The 16643-nt window shown below is 36.1% G+C and overlaps 1 protein-coding gene across 15 annotated transcripts in view; it reads left to right on the top strand.

Annotated features, from left to right (window-relative positions):
* Positions 1 to 16643, top strand: part of SYNE1 (spectrin repeat containing nuclear envelope protein 1) — a 320818-nt gene that overhangs the window by 134035 nt on the left and 170140 nt on the right. For all 15 annotated transcript variants that reach the window (XM_087773936.1, XM_087773951.1, XM_087773949.1 and 12 more), the window contains 12 exons: positions 297 to 450; positions 738 to 1366; positions 2835 to 3014; positions 5297 to 5447; positions 7033 to 7191; positions 7934 to 8116; positions 9960 to 10061; positions 11823 to 12026; positions 12778 to 12985; positions 13712 to 13824; positions 14504 to 14709; positions 15769 to 15924. In XM_087773936.1, coding sequence (XP_087630062.1) covers positions 297 to 450; positions 738 to 1366; positions 2835 to 3014; positions 5297 to 5447; positions 7033 to 7191; positions 7934 to 8116; positions 9960 to 10061; positions 11823 to 12026; positions 12778 to 12985; positions 13712 to 13824; positions 14504 to 14709; positions 15769 to 15924 — 2445 coding nt within the window. The remainder of the gene's footprint in view (positions 1 to 296; positions 451 to 737; positions 1367 to 2834; positions 3015 to 5296; positions 5448 to 7032; positions 7192 to 7933; positions 8117 to 9959; positions 10062 to 11822; positions 12027 to 12777; positions 12986 to 13711; positions 13825 to 14503; positions 14710 to 15768; positions 15925 to 16643) is intronic.

Raw genomic sequence — 16643 nt, 5'->3', positions numbered from 1 at the left:
TACCCCCATAAAGAAAAGTTGAAGAACATACCTTCATTGTTTGGGGCACTTCTAACAGTTAGTATGAATAAAACAGTGGAAACAGGAAAGAGCCAAAGTGGTGCGTTCAAGTGTTATGTTATTCCCCATTTAAGAAATCAACATGGCAGGCATCCCATTTGTAACATAAATTAACGTTTCCTTCTTTCTGTCCACCTGGCATTGATTTTAATGCTGTCCAGTCAGCTGTGGTTTTGATTATAGGAAGTGATTAATTTACATCAAGTGCTTTCATATTTACATCTGACATCCTATAGGATCAACTTCCTTCAGTCTCTTGTTGCTGAGCATGGGCAGTTTGATGAGCTCCTGCTCAGGTTTTCAGACTGGATTAAGCAGTTTCTTGCTGAACTACAAGCCACTTCAGAGATAAACACAGCTGATCAACAACTAGCTGCATCTCTCAATAAGGTAAACTTTTGGATGTAAATATTAAAGACACAGAACTTGTACAGTGCATTCAGCTAAATATTCATCTAAAACTAGCATGAGGTCATTTATTTGAAAACCGATACACTGTTGCAGTCGCATACAGATTTCTGTTATTTGACCAATTTAAAGCAAAATTGTAATACTGAACTGTTCTTACCGAAAACCCTTCAGTAGTACTTGTTTTGCTCCTAAGTTTAGTACTAAAATGTTTTCTGAGCTTTTGATTGGAAGAAGAAACCCAGCTTTATTTTCTTTCTTTCCCATAGAACCACTCAATGGAAGTTGAAAGTAAGAAACAGCAGTTACAAAGTCTGAAGGAACATGTAGATAAATTGTGTTCTTTCAGCTGCCCAGAGGACCAGCAGACATTGCAGGGAAAGACTGAAGATTGCTTTCAGATCTTCCAGGAGGCAAGACAAATAACTTGTCAAAGACAAAAGGCTCTGGATCAGCTGCGAGTATTCCTGGAGCTCCATAGTGCTGCATCAGGAGTGCTCCACCAGCTGAGGCAGACAGTGGAGAAAACAGGAAATATGGATAAAGCTAAATCTGAATTACTGGAGAAGGAATTCAATGATGTTATTCAAGATCTTAACAAGCTGGAATCTGTTGCCATCAGTTTGGATGGTTCCCTTACTAAGGCCCAGTATCATCTAAAACACAGCATTTCTGAGCAGAGGATCTCCTGCAGGGCTGTGGTGGATAATCTGTGCTTGGAACTGGAGGCAGTTCAAAACCTGCTGGGAACCAAACAGAGTGAGGCAGAAGCTCTTGGAGCCTTGCGAAGATCTTTTATGGAACGTAAGGAACAGCTACTGAAGAGTATTGAAGATACTGAAGAAAAGGCTGACAAGGAGGGCCTGAACGAGGCAACACTACAAGCCCTCCAGCAAAGGTAAAAACAATATTAATGCTTGAGATAGATTGGTACTTCTTCATTTGCTTGCAGTCTCTAGATTTTTTGTGATGCACTGGGGGCCTGTGTGAGTTAACAAGGCTAAGTACTGGGTCCTGCACTTGGGTCACAACAACCCCATGCAACGCTACAGGCTTGAGTGGCTGCAAAGCTGCCTGGTTGAAAAGGACCTGAGAGTGGTGGTGAACAGCCAGCTGAATATGAGCCAGCAGTGTGCCCAGGTGGCTAAGAATGCCAACAGCATCCTGGCTTGTATCAGAAATAGTGTGGCCAGCAGGACTAGGGGAGTGATTGTCCCCCTGTACTCGGCACTGGTGAGGCTGCACCTCGAGTACTGTGTTCAGTTTTGGGCCCCTCACTACAAGAACATTGAGGTGCTGGAGCGTGTCCAAAGAAGGGCAACAAAGCTGGTGAAGGCTCTAGAGCACAAGTCTTATGAGGAGTGGCTAAGGGAACTGGGGTTGTTTAGCCTGGAGAAGAAGAGGCTGAGGGGAGACCTTATCACTCTCTACAACTACCTGAAAGGAGGTTGTAGCGAGGGGGGTCGGTCTCTTCTGCCAAGTAACAAGTGATAGGACAAGAGGAAATATCCTCAAGTTGCGCCAGGGGAGGTTTAGATTGGATATTAGGAAAAATTTCTTCACTGAAAGGGTAGTCAGGCACTGGAAGAGGCTGCCCAGGGAAGTGGTTGAGTCCCCATCCCTGGAGGTATTGAAAAGGTGTGTAGATGTGGTGCTTAGGGACATGGTTTAGTGGTGGACTTGGCAGTGCTAGGTTAATGGTTGTACTTGATGATCTTAAGGGTCTTTTCCAACCTGAACGATTCTATGATTCTATGAGTTTTCTTCCTGGGTACCTTATTTCTTGCCAGCCATATGTGAGTCCCTACATCTACTTAATAAAATTTTGTAAGTAAGTAAGTGAGCTGTTTGCATGGAGGGAGAACATGAGCAGAATGCTTAGCAAGTCTCGCTAATCTTTTCTATTGAAAGAACAGTGAAGAAAATCTTTGTCTCAGAAATTTATTTTGTCCGAATGAATCCAAGCTCCGAACAGGTTTTAGAAATCCCATATTACATAACTATCTCTACTCTTATAGAATTGAAGATTGTACATGTGCTGAAGGAATCAAAAACACTTACTATAATAAAGTATTAAACTAAATATTTGACTATATTTCCAAGTCACTGTGTGAGATGAAGGTATATGTCTATCTACATAATTGTATAGCTGTATGTGTATCAGAAAAATCACATTCTGAGCCCAGTTGCAGCAGAAAAAAATCCAGATAACACTTTCTTTTCTGAAGATATTGTAGGAAATGTTAGTAAAAGAGAATTTCAGGCACAGTAACTCTAACAGCAGCTGTTTCATTCTTCCTTTCTCTTCTTTTCTCTTGCAAAAAAGTGAAGATAAGTAAATTTGAAACCTGCCTTTTAACTTGCAGATTGAGGATCTTTAACCAGTTAGATGAAGAAGTGAATTCTCACCAGCATGAACTCCAGTGGCTTATGGACAAAGCAAAACAAATCGCCCAAAAAGATATTACACTTGCTCCTGAGATTGACAAAGAGATAAATCGCTTAGAATCTCTGTGGGAGGATACCAAGAAAGTTATACATGAAAAGTAAGTAGATCTTAGACTTAAGGTGAGAAAGGAGAGGGTTCTTTTAGCAGGGGAAAGAGACCCAGTTATTCACATTTAATATCTTCTTGCCATATTAATCCCAATAAAAAACAGGGCTTGTGTGTTAAATACTGACTAGAAGATAGAACACAGTATAAACCAGGATATTTGTACCAGTTGTAATTATACTTTTAATAAAGCCACAGATAGGTCCTGGGGACAGTACCTATAGATATAATGGGCCTTTAGTTGCATGTTATTGTTTACTCTCCTGAAAGATAAGAAGTCTCCACTGAGGTTTCACTGTCACTCCAACTAGCACATACTCTCCTTCTAGCATGTATTTTCCTTCTCAGTTGGATATGTGTTTCTGACAACCCTATATTCAGTGGTCCCAAATCATTCTTAGATTTAAGTCTTTCTGTCTGCCCAAAGGACCAGGCTCATAACAATCATTAGTGTATAATCAGTGCTATAAGACAGTTTTGTATGTCAATGAAAGTTGATAAAGAAAGGAACTAATGAAACTAAAGAAAGTTTCATTTTACCCTTTTCTTTGTCTCAGCTACCTCTTCAACATCTTTAACCGAAACTTTTTCAAATGTTCTTTTTTAAATTTGCATGGTAAAATTAAGTGCTAGATTCATTCAGTACTATATCATCCTCAATGTACATAAATTTTGTTTAAGTGCAGAAGCAAAACAGTTCTAAGCCTGGCTAATACTTCAATGGGCATATGCAATTTGGTGATCCCCATGTAACTGCTGGGTTGGTGTACTGAATGAAGATTCAAAAAAAAAAGTTCATTTGTGCTGAAAAATGATTTTTTTTTCCTTTGGTTTATATACTGTACTGTTATTCTATATTCTTGATTGACACCATACAGATATTTGTAAATATGCTGCCCCTTAACCAGATCTGTGTATTATTTCCCTCTTGCAAATATGCACAGCTACATGAATTGCATTTCTGGTGTTTTTTTCCAGCTGAATTCAGTCTAGTTTTCTAATGCATTTTTAAGAGATGTATAAATCTGAACTAAATGGAAGAAAAGGATAGTTTTGTTTAAAAATGGCCATCGCTCGTTTTTCTTCAGCACTGCTGCTAATTTGTATTTCATGTTGCATGTTGCTGCAACCCATGTTTCTTGCCTCTAGAAGTCCTTAATAATAGTAAACCAAGTAATTTCCGCATACATGTGCCAGAAGCTAGACAGTACCAGCCTGGTAGTGAAGAAAACATAAAATAGCTGTCCCTGCCTCATAGATGCATTATTGAGGGTAAATGAGCTGTCCAGTTTTCACATACTGGGGTAGTTGTTGCCATCTTTATACCTAAAACTGAAAGATACTCAGGTACCTCATGATTCCTTTCTAACATAAAAATGTTAATTTTTGTTTAAATTATTAATTTAATTTTAATTATTTTGAACCGTTTTCTCTCTCATATAGCCACATTTTTAGACCCTCCTGAACCTGATTATTTTGGAGAACTCTTTGGACCATTCAGAGAAGAGCCAGCTCCTAAAATGCTTACCTCTCTTTCTTGGCAATATCATGTTTCCCAAATTCCTTTCATTGCAAACACTGTTCTACAACTAAAAATACCCAAATTATTAGTCTTCCTTCTCTCTCTTCAGTATAAACAACAGGAGTGGATCGAATAGGTATTTTTGTTCTGTCCATTGCCTGAGCAGAAATAGGCTTTTCTGGAGGGGGGGTGGAAAAAAAAATATTAGGCCTGTTCTTAGCAGCAGGTTATTCTGTTCTCAGTAGAATGACAAGTAAGTGAAATGTAATGCTTTAGACACAAAAGCATGCATCTGACAATTGGAGGACAAAATAGGCAGACTCACCTTGCATTGCTTTAGTCTTTACTTCTGCTTCTTTTTACTCAAAAAATACTCTGCATTAAAGAAACAAATAAAAAAAAATGAGCTGCGAGTGCCAGCATCATTATAGTGTGGTTTCCAGTCAGTAAGATGCTAAACTTAGGAAGTGAGAAGCTTGAATTCCAGTTTCAGTCTGTCTTTTGCTCATGTCAGTTGCTTCGATATCTGATATACTTGAGATGGTGATTCATATACTGTCTCTTCAGTGAGATGTTTTGTGATGTATGGACCCACAGTGATTTGTAAAACCTAAATATTAATATTTCCTCGGCTGCCCAAACCATGTTTAGCACTGCATCCTGATTTTCCCATGGTGAATTGCTACATCACATTCTCTTTCCTTCAGAAACATGACAGCAAGAGGTGCTAACACAGCCTTTTCACATTACAGAAAGGAGCAGTCCTGCATTCTTATCGATCTGATGAAGGAATATCAGAGCTTGAAGTCAACAGTAATGAAAGTCATAGACAGTGCTGACAGTGCTTCTGTCATCAAATCCATTTGGAAGAATCATGAAGATGTCAGGCGAACTTTATCAAAAGTAATTACATATATTTTCATTTGAGGATTTAAATGATCTTTGATTTAAATGGATTTTTCTGTTTGAAAGGTGCCCTCGAGCCATGTTTAAAGTTCCTTGAATTTACTGTCAAATTTTGTCACACTGACTTTCAGGGTTTAAATTGTACTGATTCTGATGAGGAAAGAATATAGTCCTTTCAGCATTTTGGTGAGATCCATTACTGTGCAATCAAATGATTGTTGCTATTTATAATTTTAACACCTATAAATGTAAAATGTTAATTTATGTGGAAAGCATGAGTTATCTGCTCTTTATATAAAATAGAATATATTCCTATCATAGTATGAGAGAATATTTCCAGTCAACATACTTTAATATTTTTCCACATTGGGTGATTTTTTGAATGGATAAAAGTCAATGAAAGAAAAGTCTGTCTCTTTCCCTAAGATGAGTTATTCCATGGGGTACAATGTTGATACTGGCCATTGAGCAGAGATAAGGAATTTGGATACCTGCATTCCATTCATTTCACTGGATCATATTTCTAAAATTCTAAATTCTGCTATCCATCAGCCTGTTAGGAAAAACAGTTCTGAGTTAAATTCTTTGCATTCATTCGGAGGGTAATTTCATTTGGAAGCCTATTGAGCTCTTAATTAAAAATTCTTCAGTATAAACCTCATTCTAAACTGTGCGTATTTATGGCCTCTTTTTAATAGACATTTTAACTAGAACTGAAAGCCAGAACAGAGCTCGCCAGTCTAACAAAGAAATGCATCTAACTTCCGTATGATTCCTCTCCTTAATGTGAGCCTTGGGCTGTGGAGAATTCGCTGCTACAACAGTGGCCACATCTAGGCCTGAAGGAGTTGGAGCACAATAAATATTTTGCACAACTCCTACCATAATAAAGTAGGGATGGCCATACTGCATCCAGATTAGTAGCTTATCTCTAATGCTGATCTGTAATATTAAAGAAAAACGTATGAGATAGATACTTACTGTGATCCTTTCTCAGTATGTTGTCACCTCTTCAGTGACAGTGTTTTAAAGATTTCCCTACCCTTAGAATTGCAAACTTAGTAACCCTGAAGATTTTGTCTAATTCCTTTCTGAACACATTTGTACTTTTGTTTTCCGGAGTATCTAGGAGTGATGGGTTTTACAATTCTAAATTTTGTTTGCAACACCCTCTGTTTACCCTGCTGTAATTCCAGAACTGATTTTAGATACTACTTAGTCAGTGATGGGTTCTTATTATTCAATTTTAGACATGTAGAGTCTGAAGAACAAAAAAAAGAATAAAAAAAATATTTGCCTTAAGTCCTGAAGATAGCTTATTACCAAGTGGGGAAAATTAGGAATTTATTATTCCCAGTTGTGTGCTTTATTTATAAGAACAATCATACTATTTGATTATGCTCATGAGAAAACCATGTCAGTTGCTCTGTATTTTGTGGCATAGTTAAATATTAGATGGTATGCTGAATGAGAATTATCAAACGCATAACATACGACAGGGCTAGGGATGGGTGCCTGGAGAACTGCATTTTTATTTCTTTCTTCAAGGCTTCATTAAACAAGCAAATATTTATGTCCACAGCATGAAGCTGCCAAGAATGATCTGAGTGATAAACAAAAAGACCTGGATACTTTCACCAATAAAGGAAAACATTTGTTAGCAGAACTGAAAAGAGTGCATAACTGTGACTCCACTGCGGTAAAAACAGATATGAACTGTACAGTGGACAAATGGCTAGATGTAAGAGTCTGGTGTTTATACGCTGAATACAGTTTTTAAGTTGGGCTAAGGTTACAGTATTAGTAATTTCTTAGGATCTTAGAGTGCAATTACTTTGAAGTATATCTGAAAGGGTTAATCATAGGAATTTGGCATCTGTTGTATGCACAAAGTCGTGACATCCATTTGATATATTTAAAACATCGTCTTATAATAATGTATGAATATTACTAGTATAAATTTGCTCAATGCACATTTCTGAGTATAAATTTGGATTGGATTCTCACCTAATGTGTGCCAGTATTAATTAATTAAAGTAAATTGGACTAAATAAATTAGGCAGTAAATTGTATTAAGCTACACTATAAAAGATGTGAATATGTTGAGAAAGACAACATATAGCAGAGAAACATAATATAAAAGCTAATATTTTACATTTTCTTATTTATACTGCTTTATTTGTACATTACATAAGGAAGATAAATGTAGCTGGTTTTAAAGATAAAGTTTATTTGAACATAAAACTCTTTCCCAGTGCAAAATATATAAGTTTTTAGAAACAGTCACATAAAATTTTTGTTCATTTTATGATCTGCATAACTAAATTGAAATTAGAATTCAGAACTTAGACCTAACTCTAAGAAAATCATTTCGCCTAGGCTTACTAGTTATTTATGATGCACTTGTCTTACAATTGGCTGCAAAATAAAGAAATCTAAAATTAATTTGTGAATGGTATTGATACATTTTCCTCTCCTAAAAGGTGTCTGAAAGAATTGAAGACAACATCGACCGGCTGAGTGTAAGCGTGTCTCTATGGGATGACATCCTGAAAACTGGAGATGAAATGGATGGATGGTGCAATAAGTGCATTTCTCAAATGAATGAAGGCATCAGCAACTTGAGTAACAGTCAAAGAATGGAGGTCCTCCTGAAAGACTTCCAGGTGCTTACCCATAAATCAGTAATAAAAAAGTTCTGGACCAAAATCTCAAGTGATAAGGCTGTGGTGTTGTAGACCACCGTGTCCCCTGTTCAAGCTGTGGTACCACTAACCCAATGGCTAGCTGACAGGTTTCCAGTCCTTTTTTGAAGCTGTTTGCTTGTGATAGAAACAAGAACGGCACATCTCTTACTAAATCTAAGCTCCACAGTTATTTTGGCTGTAGCAATACATGACAATGTGTTCTTACAAGCACAAAAATTTCAAAAAGCATGGCATTGGACAGAACTCTGTTCCAGTAGAAACTGATGGGAATTTTAGGCAACTTCAGCTGAAGTTAAGCAAAAAATGAGTAGTTTCTAAAATCTCATCTAAGAAGGTAGATTCTGCAGACAATAAAAAAGATATGCTGGACTGGAGGGCAAATTTTAATATCAGGTTCTAACAATTTCAATAAGATGAGGTCTTTCTTTTCTGGACAGTGTTAAACTGTTTTAGAAATTTAGCCAATGTTCAGGATGCATTCTGCCTCTATTGGCTTAAAATATACAACAGATCAACCATAGAGTGAGCTGTATTCTACTTCATTTGAAATAAATGATGTCTTTAAGAAGATGCACAGTAAACATATACAAGTAGTGTGATAGAATGTAAAATGGTGCTAAATCAGTATTTTGCTCAGGACAAGCTTTATCTAATATCTTTCTGACTAGTATAGCAATCAGACCACCTAAGTTCATCACTATTAAAACTGATTTGGAGTAAGAGCAGCCATTACCAAAACCACAGGTGTACCTGATTCACAGGAGGGCCAGAATAGCAGAAGACATGAGCACTGTATATACATTTGCAGTCATAGAATGCATAGTCCATAATCCTTTTTTTGCACCTTCTTTTGCAAAGGCAAGAGGAAAAGCAGTTCACTGACAGAAGGGTCCTGCCATTTCAGCAATCAGAAATAGATGAGCATGGACAGAAATAATCACTCTACCTTGTACATGGTCCATAGCAGTTGTCTCTTTCTTGATCAGTCACCTAATATTATATCCTCCCTAGCACAAAATAGCCCCTGAGGATTCTTCTGGGGCCACCTGAACTTCTGTCATTCAGGGCAGATGTTAAGTGCAGGAATTTAATCCTGAAATCCACTTTCCAAGCTTTTAACTGGAGTGATCTGTTTGATTTTTTTAGAAAAGAAAGTTTGGTTAATAGGATACACACACCAATTACTTGCCTAATACTTCAGAATGACAATTATACAAATTATGATTTTCTCTTTCACTTTGCTATTATTTTTTTAATAAGTAGAATATTTCTTTATAACTTGGATCTATATGACCACAGTAAACACAAGTTCCAAATATGTCAGTGCATATATAGCAGCATTTTTTCATTCCCTTTTGAGGTTAAAATTTATTTCTGTGTCTAATTTTTTTCTGAGAGCTCACTTCCTTGTAATAAAAACCAGAGAGCACATGTATTATACTCTGCATGCCATTAAGTGGAACCTAACAACCACAGCAGATTTTTCCAGTCGAATAAACAATGACATTCCCATCTTTATTCCGTCACTTTTAAGAAACTAAAGCTGCCAGTGCATTTTAAATGCTAAAAATGTGTGTCGTTATTTTAATGGAAGGAAAAAAAACCTCTGAACTGAGCCTAATAAAGGAAAAGAGATGGGAGATTTTTAGAGAATAAAACTAATAGAACAACAGTGTTTTCCCTCTGGTTGCTAAACTTTGTTTACATTTTCTTTCGTTTTTGCAATTGATGGAGCATCCTTCTGAAGGTCTAAAAACTTCTTGTAGTTTGGTGTGAAACTTTGACCACATCTCTTTTACAGTCTGAAGTCAAGGAAAAAGAACTGAAGTTGGAGCAGCTTAGTTCCAAAATTTCAGATCTCAAAGAACTGACTCATAGTCAAGAGCCTCCTGCAGATCTCCAGGTAAAGTAAAGATATTGGTAATCACAGACTGTGCTCAAATGACTAAGAAGAAACTCCTCCTGAAACTTCTGTCTCTCTTGTACTGCCTTTTTCTTTCAAGGTGACAGATACAGCATTATTTGTATGTATCATAACTATTGATTGTTCACATTTCTTCAGTTAACTTTGGGTTTTTTCTGAAAAAATTATGCCATAAAGTAATTGATCATTAGAGTTGAAAAAGTATTTTCTGCTAATTCGGAATAGAGTAAATAGTTTATAAGGTAACTTATCAGGTATGAGACACATGATATTCTCTACACTGCACAACATTAAGCCACATCATATATGTGTGCTTATGTAGTTTGCGTCTTTGAAAGCATTATAATGCAGTAAAATATGTTCATTTGCTTTATCAAACCAAAAGTATTCTTTAGTGGACTGGAATTGGTGCCCTGAACTAGCTGTTACAAGACAGGGGTAAAATATGAATGCTGAAGGTGAGATGTTGAACTTTTATTGTTGGCTAGGTCGTTATTTTTTATGTTCTAGGGCAGATGCAAAACCAAACTATGACTATTTTGGATGTTTGATTTCAAATGGAAATTGGTATGTGAGATTATTCGCTTTCAGTGTCAGAAGTTTTAAAAGATAAGCTGACTTCTGTGATTTCCACAGGCAGGGAAATACCTGAACAGTTATTTGTTTCAAAACCTTTTATCAGATTTTCACAGAACTTAATATAACACTCAAGCCTTGTCCACATTTCACCATGATTGTACACATATGCCTAAATTACCAATCAGATATGGGTCAAGAACCCTATAGTATAAAGATGTGCAAAATTATATGGAAGTGCTTATGTTCTCCCAAGCTGTTTCCTTTATGTGAGAGGTTCAGAAAATTCAGATTTAATCGTATGTTTCATAATAAATATCTGTCCACTTATAGAGGAAAACTTAGAGCAAATTATTTTGCAGAATATCACTGTTAACCAACACACACCTATTTCCAACTAGTAAATATGATAAGTATAATAAAAAATTTAAATCAATACAATAAAATAATTGTAGTTGATACATAAACACAAATTTGAAAATAAAGCCTCACAAAGTAAACATAAATCCCCAAATTATTTGCCAATATTCAAATGCTAAATAAGTAAACTACAGTATGATCAGCTCATATCCTAAGAACATAAACAATTCCTTAACAGAATTTTCAGTAATTGCTCATTTATAAATATGACTATTATGACTGATTTGATTTACTTTTCATTAGTAATATGTGCACAGCTGACATCTACTATAATTTCACATATTGCTGTTTTTGAACAGGTTAATGGGCAATATTCTAACTTATTTTTGTATTGTCTTCAGCTTTAATCTGCCTTACACTGAGATAATTCAAGCCTCAGTGCTCTTAAGTCTCACCAATTGATATTTCTTTTTATGGAGCTAGTTGTGTTTAGGTCATGTTCTGTATATATGGCAAATTAGTAAAGGAAAAAGATCAACTGTTTAATTTTTCAGAAGTGGATAATAACTTCAACAGTTTGCAGTCCGGCTTTTTATAAGTTAGTATCCCTTCTTTTTATTACTGTATGTCTAAGATTCGATCCTGAATGGTTGACATTTTTTATTTATGTAAGTGTCTTTAGTTACAGATGTAAAGAGAGCAAAATGATCATGTGTCACTTTCCTACCTTCCATTTTTTCCATAAACATTCACCACAATAAATGTTTTATTTAAATGCTTTAATACATAACATTTTGCTTTTAGTTTATAGAATCAGATTTGAGGCAGAAGTTGGAACATGCCAAAGAAATGTCAGAGACAGCAAAAGAGACACTGAAAGATTTCAGTACTCAGAAGATGCAGTTACAGAAGTTTATTGATCAGATGACAGACTGGTTAACGAAAGTGGAAGAGACACTGTTAAGCTGTGCACGTAACCTGGATCCTGAAGCTCTAAACAAAGTGAAGGTCGGTGCTGAAGAAAATGAATATGCTTTTTCTTATGCAGTGATCTTTGGGTTTTTTTATCAGAGTTTTTGCTAAGCATTATACTTAATTTTCATTTGATAATATATATATATCTCCTGCACAGCTGCTATAACTCATCACAGTAAAAGACCCTGGGCTAAACTCAATTTTAACACAAACTTCTACCTCAGAAGTCCTCCTCAGTCCTCATATATAGCAATTCTTTTGTCTACCTCCTAGAGCTCTCTTGATTCATACAGTTATGCACATCATAACATGACAAACCACATGGAGATTTTTTCAGCGTGAGCACATGTTGTTAGTGTGGATGTACTAGCCAATTCAAATTTAATTTTCAAACAAATGTTCCTCTCTTGTCAGAAAAAAACCTCCCTTTCATTCAGAAGTCCCACCAAATACCAGCGTCATACTGCATGTCACATGTACCTGGACTTTGCTGAAAATAACTATTGCTATTCAATGTGCCTTGAAATTTATTTATTTTTAATAGAGTAGTAAAACATGAGAAACAGCATTTTTCACATTTCTGTGTTGGGTCTTTAGTTTCAAGGATTCATCTCACTCAGAAAATTCAGGAAACATGATCCAGTACTTCCCTTCATTGTGTCTAGGACTTGCAATAGATCATAGGAGGAAAGAGCATATGGGAAGATCAGGAATGCTTCAGGAAAAGAGAGGGCTCTCTTGTTCCTTCACAAATGTCATATTTGTGTTGTAACTTCATTTTCAGGAAACACAAAAAGATCTTCAGCTTCAGCAGAGCAGCATTGACTCGACCCGTGAGAACCTCAACAGTCTGTGTCGCAAATACCATTCTGTAGAGCTGGAAACTCTTGGTGGCACTGTCACTTCATTAATAAAGAAGTATGAAGCTGTGAATCAGCTCTGTTCCAGAACACAGGCCAGCATGCAAGAGTCCTTTGAAAAACATTTCCTCTGTGAGTCTTCAGGCTTGTTCATATGAGCCATTAGCCCTCAGCCATGAATCATTCTGTAGTCTGCCAGAGTTTCCAGTGATGCCACTTGCAATTACAACTTTATTTTTGTATGGAGCCTTTCCAAAGTCCTGTTACCAAATGTTAATTTGATAATTGCTATGAAACAAAGCATTTTACAAAAAGAGAATTCAACTTTAAGCATGTAATATGCATGAAAGGCAAGCTCAGCTCCACCTTTCTTCACTCTTAGTATACATATCTATTGCATACATACACTTTGTGTATTTGCCATAAAGAGATGTATATAACCAAATGGAGATGCTTATAATGTAAAAGTCCCCATCTGAAGTATTTCCTGGGCTCCCTGGATAGTTGGTGGAGAGAAGTAGGCAATTTTTAATCTTATATATTAAAATATTAATCTAGATATTATCGAACGTTAGATTGGGACATACCATAGACTGAAAATGCCTGTTTTTTCCCATTGACTATAAAGAGGAGCCTAGTGTGACTGTTCAAATTTGGATGTTTATAAGGGAAGCACCTAACTTTTTGTGAAATGAATCCCACTCCCCAAGGTCGTTGAAGGCAATGAGACTCATCCTGTTAGCTTTTACATGCTGTTCCTGAAGGATAACAGAATTGTGGAAGACAACTGTATAGTATTGTGGATAATGCTGCTTCTTAAAAAAATATTCTCTTCTCTATACTTTTTTATTAAATAAGATTCTATGCAAGAATTCCAGGAATGGTTTTCTGGTGTGAAGGCTGCAGTAAAAGAATCATCTGACAGGTCTGGAGACAGCAAAGCCATAGAGGCAAAGCTACATGACTTGCAGGTAGAGTGAACAAATTAAAAAAATAGTAATTATCAATTTAACTATACATATCCAATTATATCTCTAAAATAATTTGTAGATGCTATCATATTTATTGGTTTTGTTTCCAAAAAGGTAATATAAGAATGGTTCAAGACAGCAATACGTACTGTAGAGACAATACAGTGGAAACTGTTCACTGTTCTGAGAGATCAAAATTTAATTTCTGGAAGGTTTATGTGTAACTAAACTATTGTTGTTTCTGATTTTAATTTTTTTCCCTTTTTCCCTTTTTTCTCTTCTTTTCTTTTTCCTACTTTTTCTTACACTATTGCTTATTCAATCTTTTAGATTAACACTGATATGTCAAAGCTTATCTGTGCAGATTTTTTGATGGGACAGAACACAAATAGCTGACACCTACTGCAAACAGCCCTAATCCCTGAAATGTATAACATCTTCAGGACATGACTAAACTATCCAGAGAAAGACAGGACTATCTTGGGACCAAATAGGAAAATTGACCTCTGTGAATTGTAGCAACACTTAAATTTTTATTTTAACTATCTGCTTAGAATTTTTTCCATAGCTAGACATGGCTCTCATCTTGTTGGGGAAATCCGACCACTTCTAATAGAAATATTGCTTATCTTTAGTTATTAAATCTTGAATGTTTAAACTGTATTCTTTCATTACACAGAGTGTGTTGGATTCTGTTAGTGAGGGACAGAACAAGTTAGACGCTGTCTGCAAGGAAGGAGAAGGTTTGTACGCTTGCTTACCCAAACCAGTTGTGAGCCATATTCAGGAGCAAATAGCGAAGTCTAAGCAGAACTTCCAGGAGTTCCTCAACCAGTGTCTGAATGATAAGGCGGCCCTGGAAGCTTGTGCCTCACACCTGGGAAGGTGAGTAATACCAGTAGTCACAGATGCACTGCATTAAATTGTCCAGCTGCAGAAATACAGGGAACAATTTGAAATTATTTCCAGTTATTCTAGTCCTGTTTGCTTTTTTCTTTAGAAATTTTTAAGAGAAAATGAAGTTCTCTGCTAAAAAACAAAGCAACAGGTCTTGCTCCAAGGGTATTGATTTGGTTAAAGAATGGAAGGTCAGGATCATGTATGTGGAAGATCTGTGTAGCTGATCCAAATCAGCAGCTGGGATCCCAGTAATTTACATGCAATTTCCTGGAAGGAAAAGGTGTGATGAATTTTCAAGTTCTGCCCTGGGGTTTGAAGATAGTATGCTTTTTACACAGCATGCGTCTGTGCTGTCCCATTCCAGATGGACAAATTTCCTAAGGAGCTAATAAGAAAACACTCTTAAATTATTTCTTAGGGCTGGAATTCTGGATGTTCAAACATTTTTAGGTATAGCTAGATTCAAAACTGTTGCTAATAGAAAGTAAAGTTAGCCTAGCAGTAATGGGTAAAACAGCAAGACAAGATGGTGTGCCTTCATGTAAGGAACAGGTTTTCAAACTTACGGCCAGAACTTGTTTTGCTGAGTTCTGAGCACTGCAGATTCCAGTCATGTTCTCTTTGAGAAGCAGAAAGCAGAACACTTCAGGTGTTGAAAGTGTCAATACTGAGTAAAAGCCGATTTCCACTCATTTTTTAATCTTTGACTAAATCATTCTAAGGATTTGGAAAAAGCTTTCTTTTTGTCTGCCTTTAGTGAATATAGTAATAAATAAAAGCACTGTCACTTTAAATTTTGGAGGCTTCTTTTTTCACTGTAGTTCCCATGATTTTGCTAGACATTTTTAGAGAGTTGCTGAATATTTTTAGATTAGTAGTCACTGTGGAATTATGTTTTGTGTACAACTCTTATTCTCGAAGCATGAAATTGATACCTAGCTTTATTTTCCTGGTCTTGTGGATACTGAAAGAACTGAGTTAACTTCTTACTAACTTTACTCCACCTGAGAAATAATTTTAAGGGAGTATTTATCTGTTCTGTAGCTTTGAAGATCAGTACAAGAAACTTGGCCTGTGGATACATGACATGGAAGAAAGAATAAGCACAGAAGCATTAGGAGAGAGCAAACAGCTTGTTCCTGAGAAGAAAAAGGAGGTGCAGAAAGTGGAAAAGTTCCTGGAAGAGTTACTGAATTCAAGGTAGTATGAAATACATTTCCTAAAATACTCTCACTTTTTCCTCTGCTAAAGTAACAGTGAAACTAATCTCTTGGGGTAACATGTGTTTGTGAAAGACAGAGAAAGCTGTTGCAACACACTCTGTGAAAAGAGGTTGAATCCAGATATTTCCAGTTTTAAGGAAACTGGAATTTGAAGCCAAGTCCAAAATTTTATGTTGATACATTTCTCTTTAAGAAAAGCTTATCTTCATTAATAAATGGAAACTGAAAAGTATCAACTCTAAAAAAATAAATCTTAAAAATATTGCTTGTAAAAGCAGTAGTAAAAATTATACTTATCATTATATCCATTTTAAAATTTTCTTTCTGTCCTGCAACACTCAAATCCAACCAGGTTAGCAGAATCCACTTTCCCATATAGCTGACTTTATAAAAGAGCTCAAATAACATCCACATTGGCTGTGAAATCTTTCTAGAATTCAGACTTAGCCAACAGATGATGAAGTAATTGCCTTTTTTAGTACACTGTGGTTTTTCAAATTCTTTTTTTATTATTAGGTTGGTGAAGATGATAGAACAGAAATAGTAGTCAGTTCTTCAAGCCTCACAGCATGCTAAAAGGAAACACCCAGCCTCTACCTATCCCCTTGAGACTGATGCAAGACATTTTGGTCTGATGTAAATTCCCTGTAATCACAGGGTATCAGAAAGGGTGATCCAGCAGATTGAGATTAACTA

This window comes from Nipponia nippon, unplaced genomic scaffold (genome assembly GCF_047370975.1).
Source record: "Nipponia nippon isolate SJK-2023a ecotype South Korea unplaced genomic scaffold, ASM4737097v1 scaffold_4, whole genome shotgun sequence".
Classification (NCBI taxonomy): domain Eukaryota; kingdom Metazoa; phylum Chordata; class Aves; order Pelecaniformes; family Threskiornithidae; genus Nipponia; species Nipponia nippon.
Note: the sequence above shows the minus strand (reverse complement) of the source record. Positions and strands in the feature narration are given on the sequence as shown.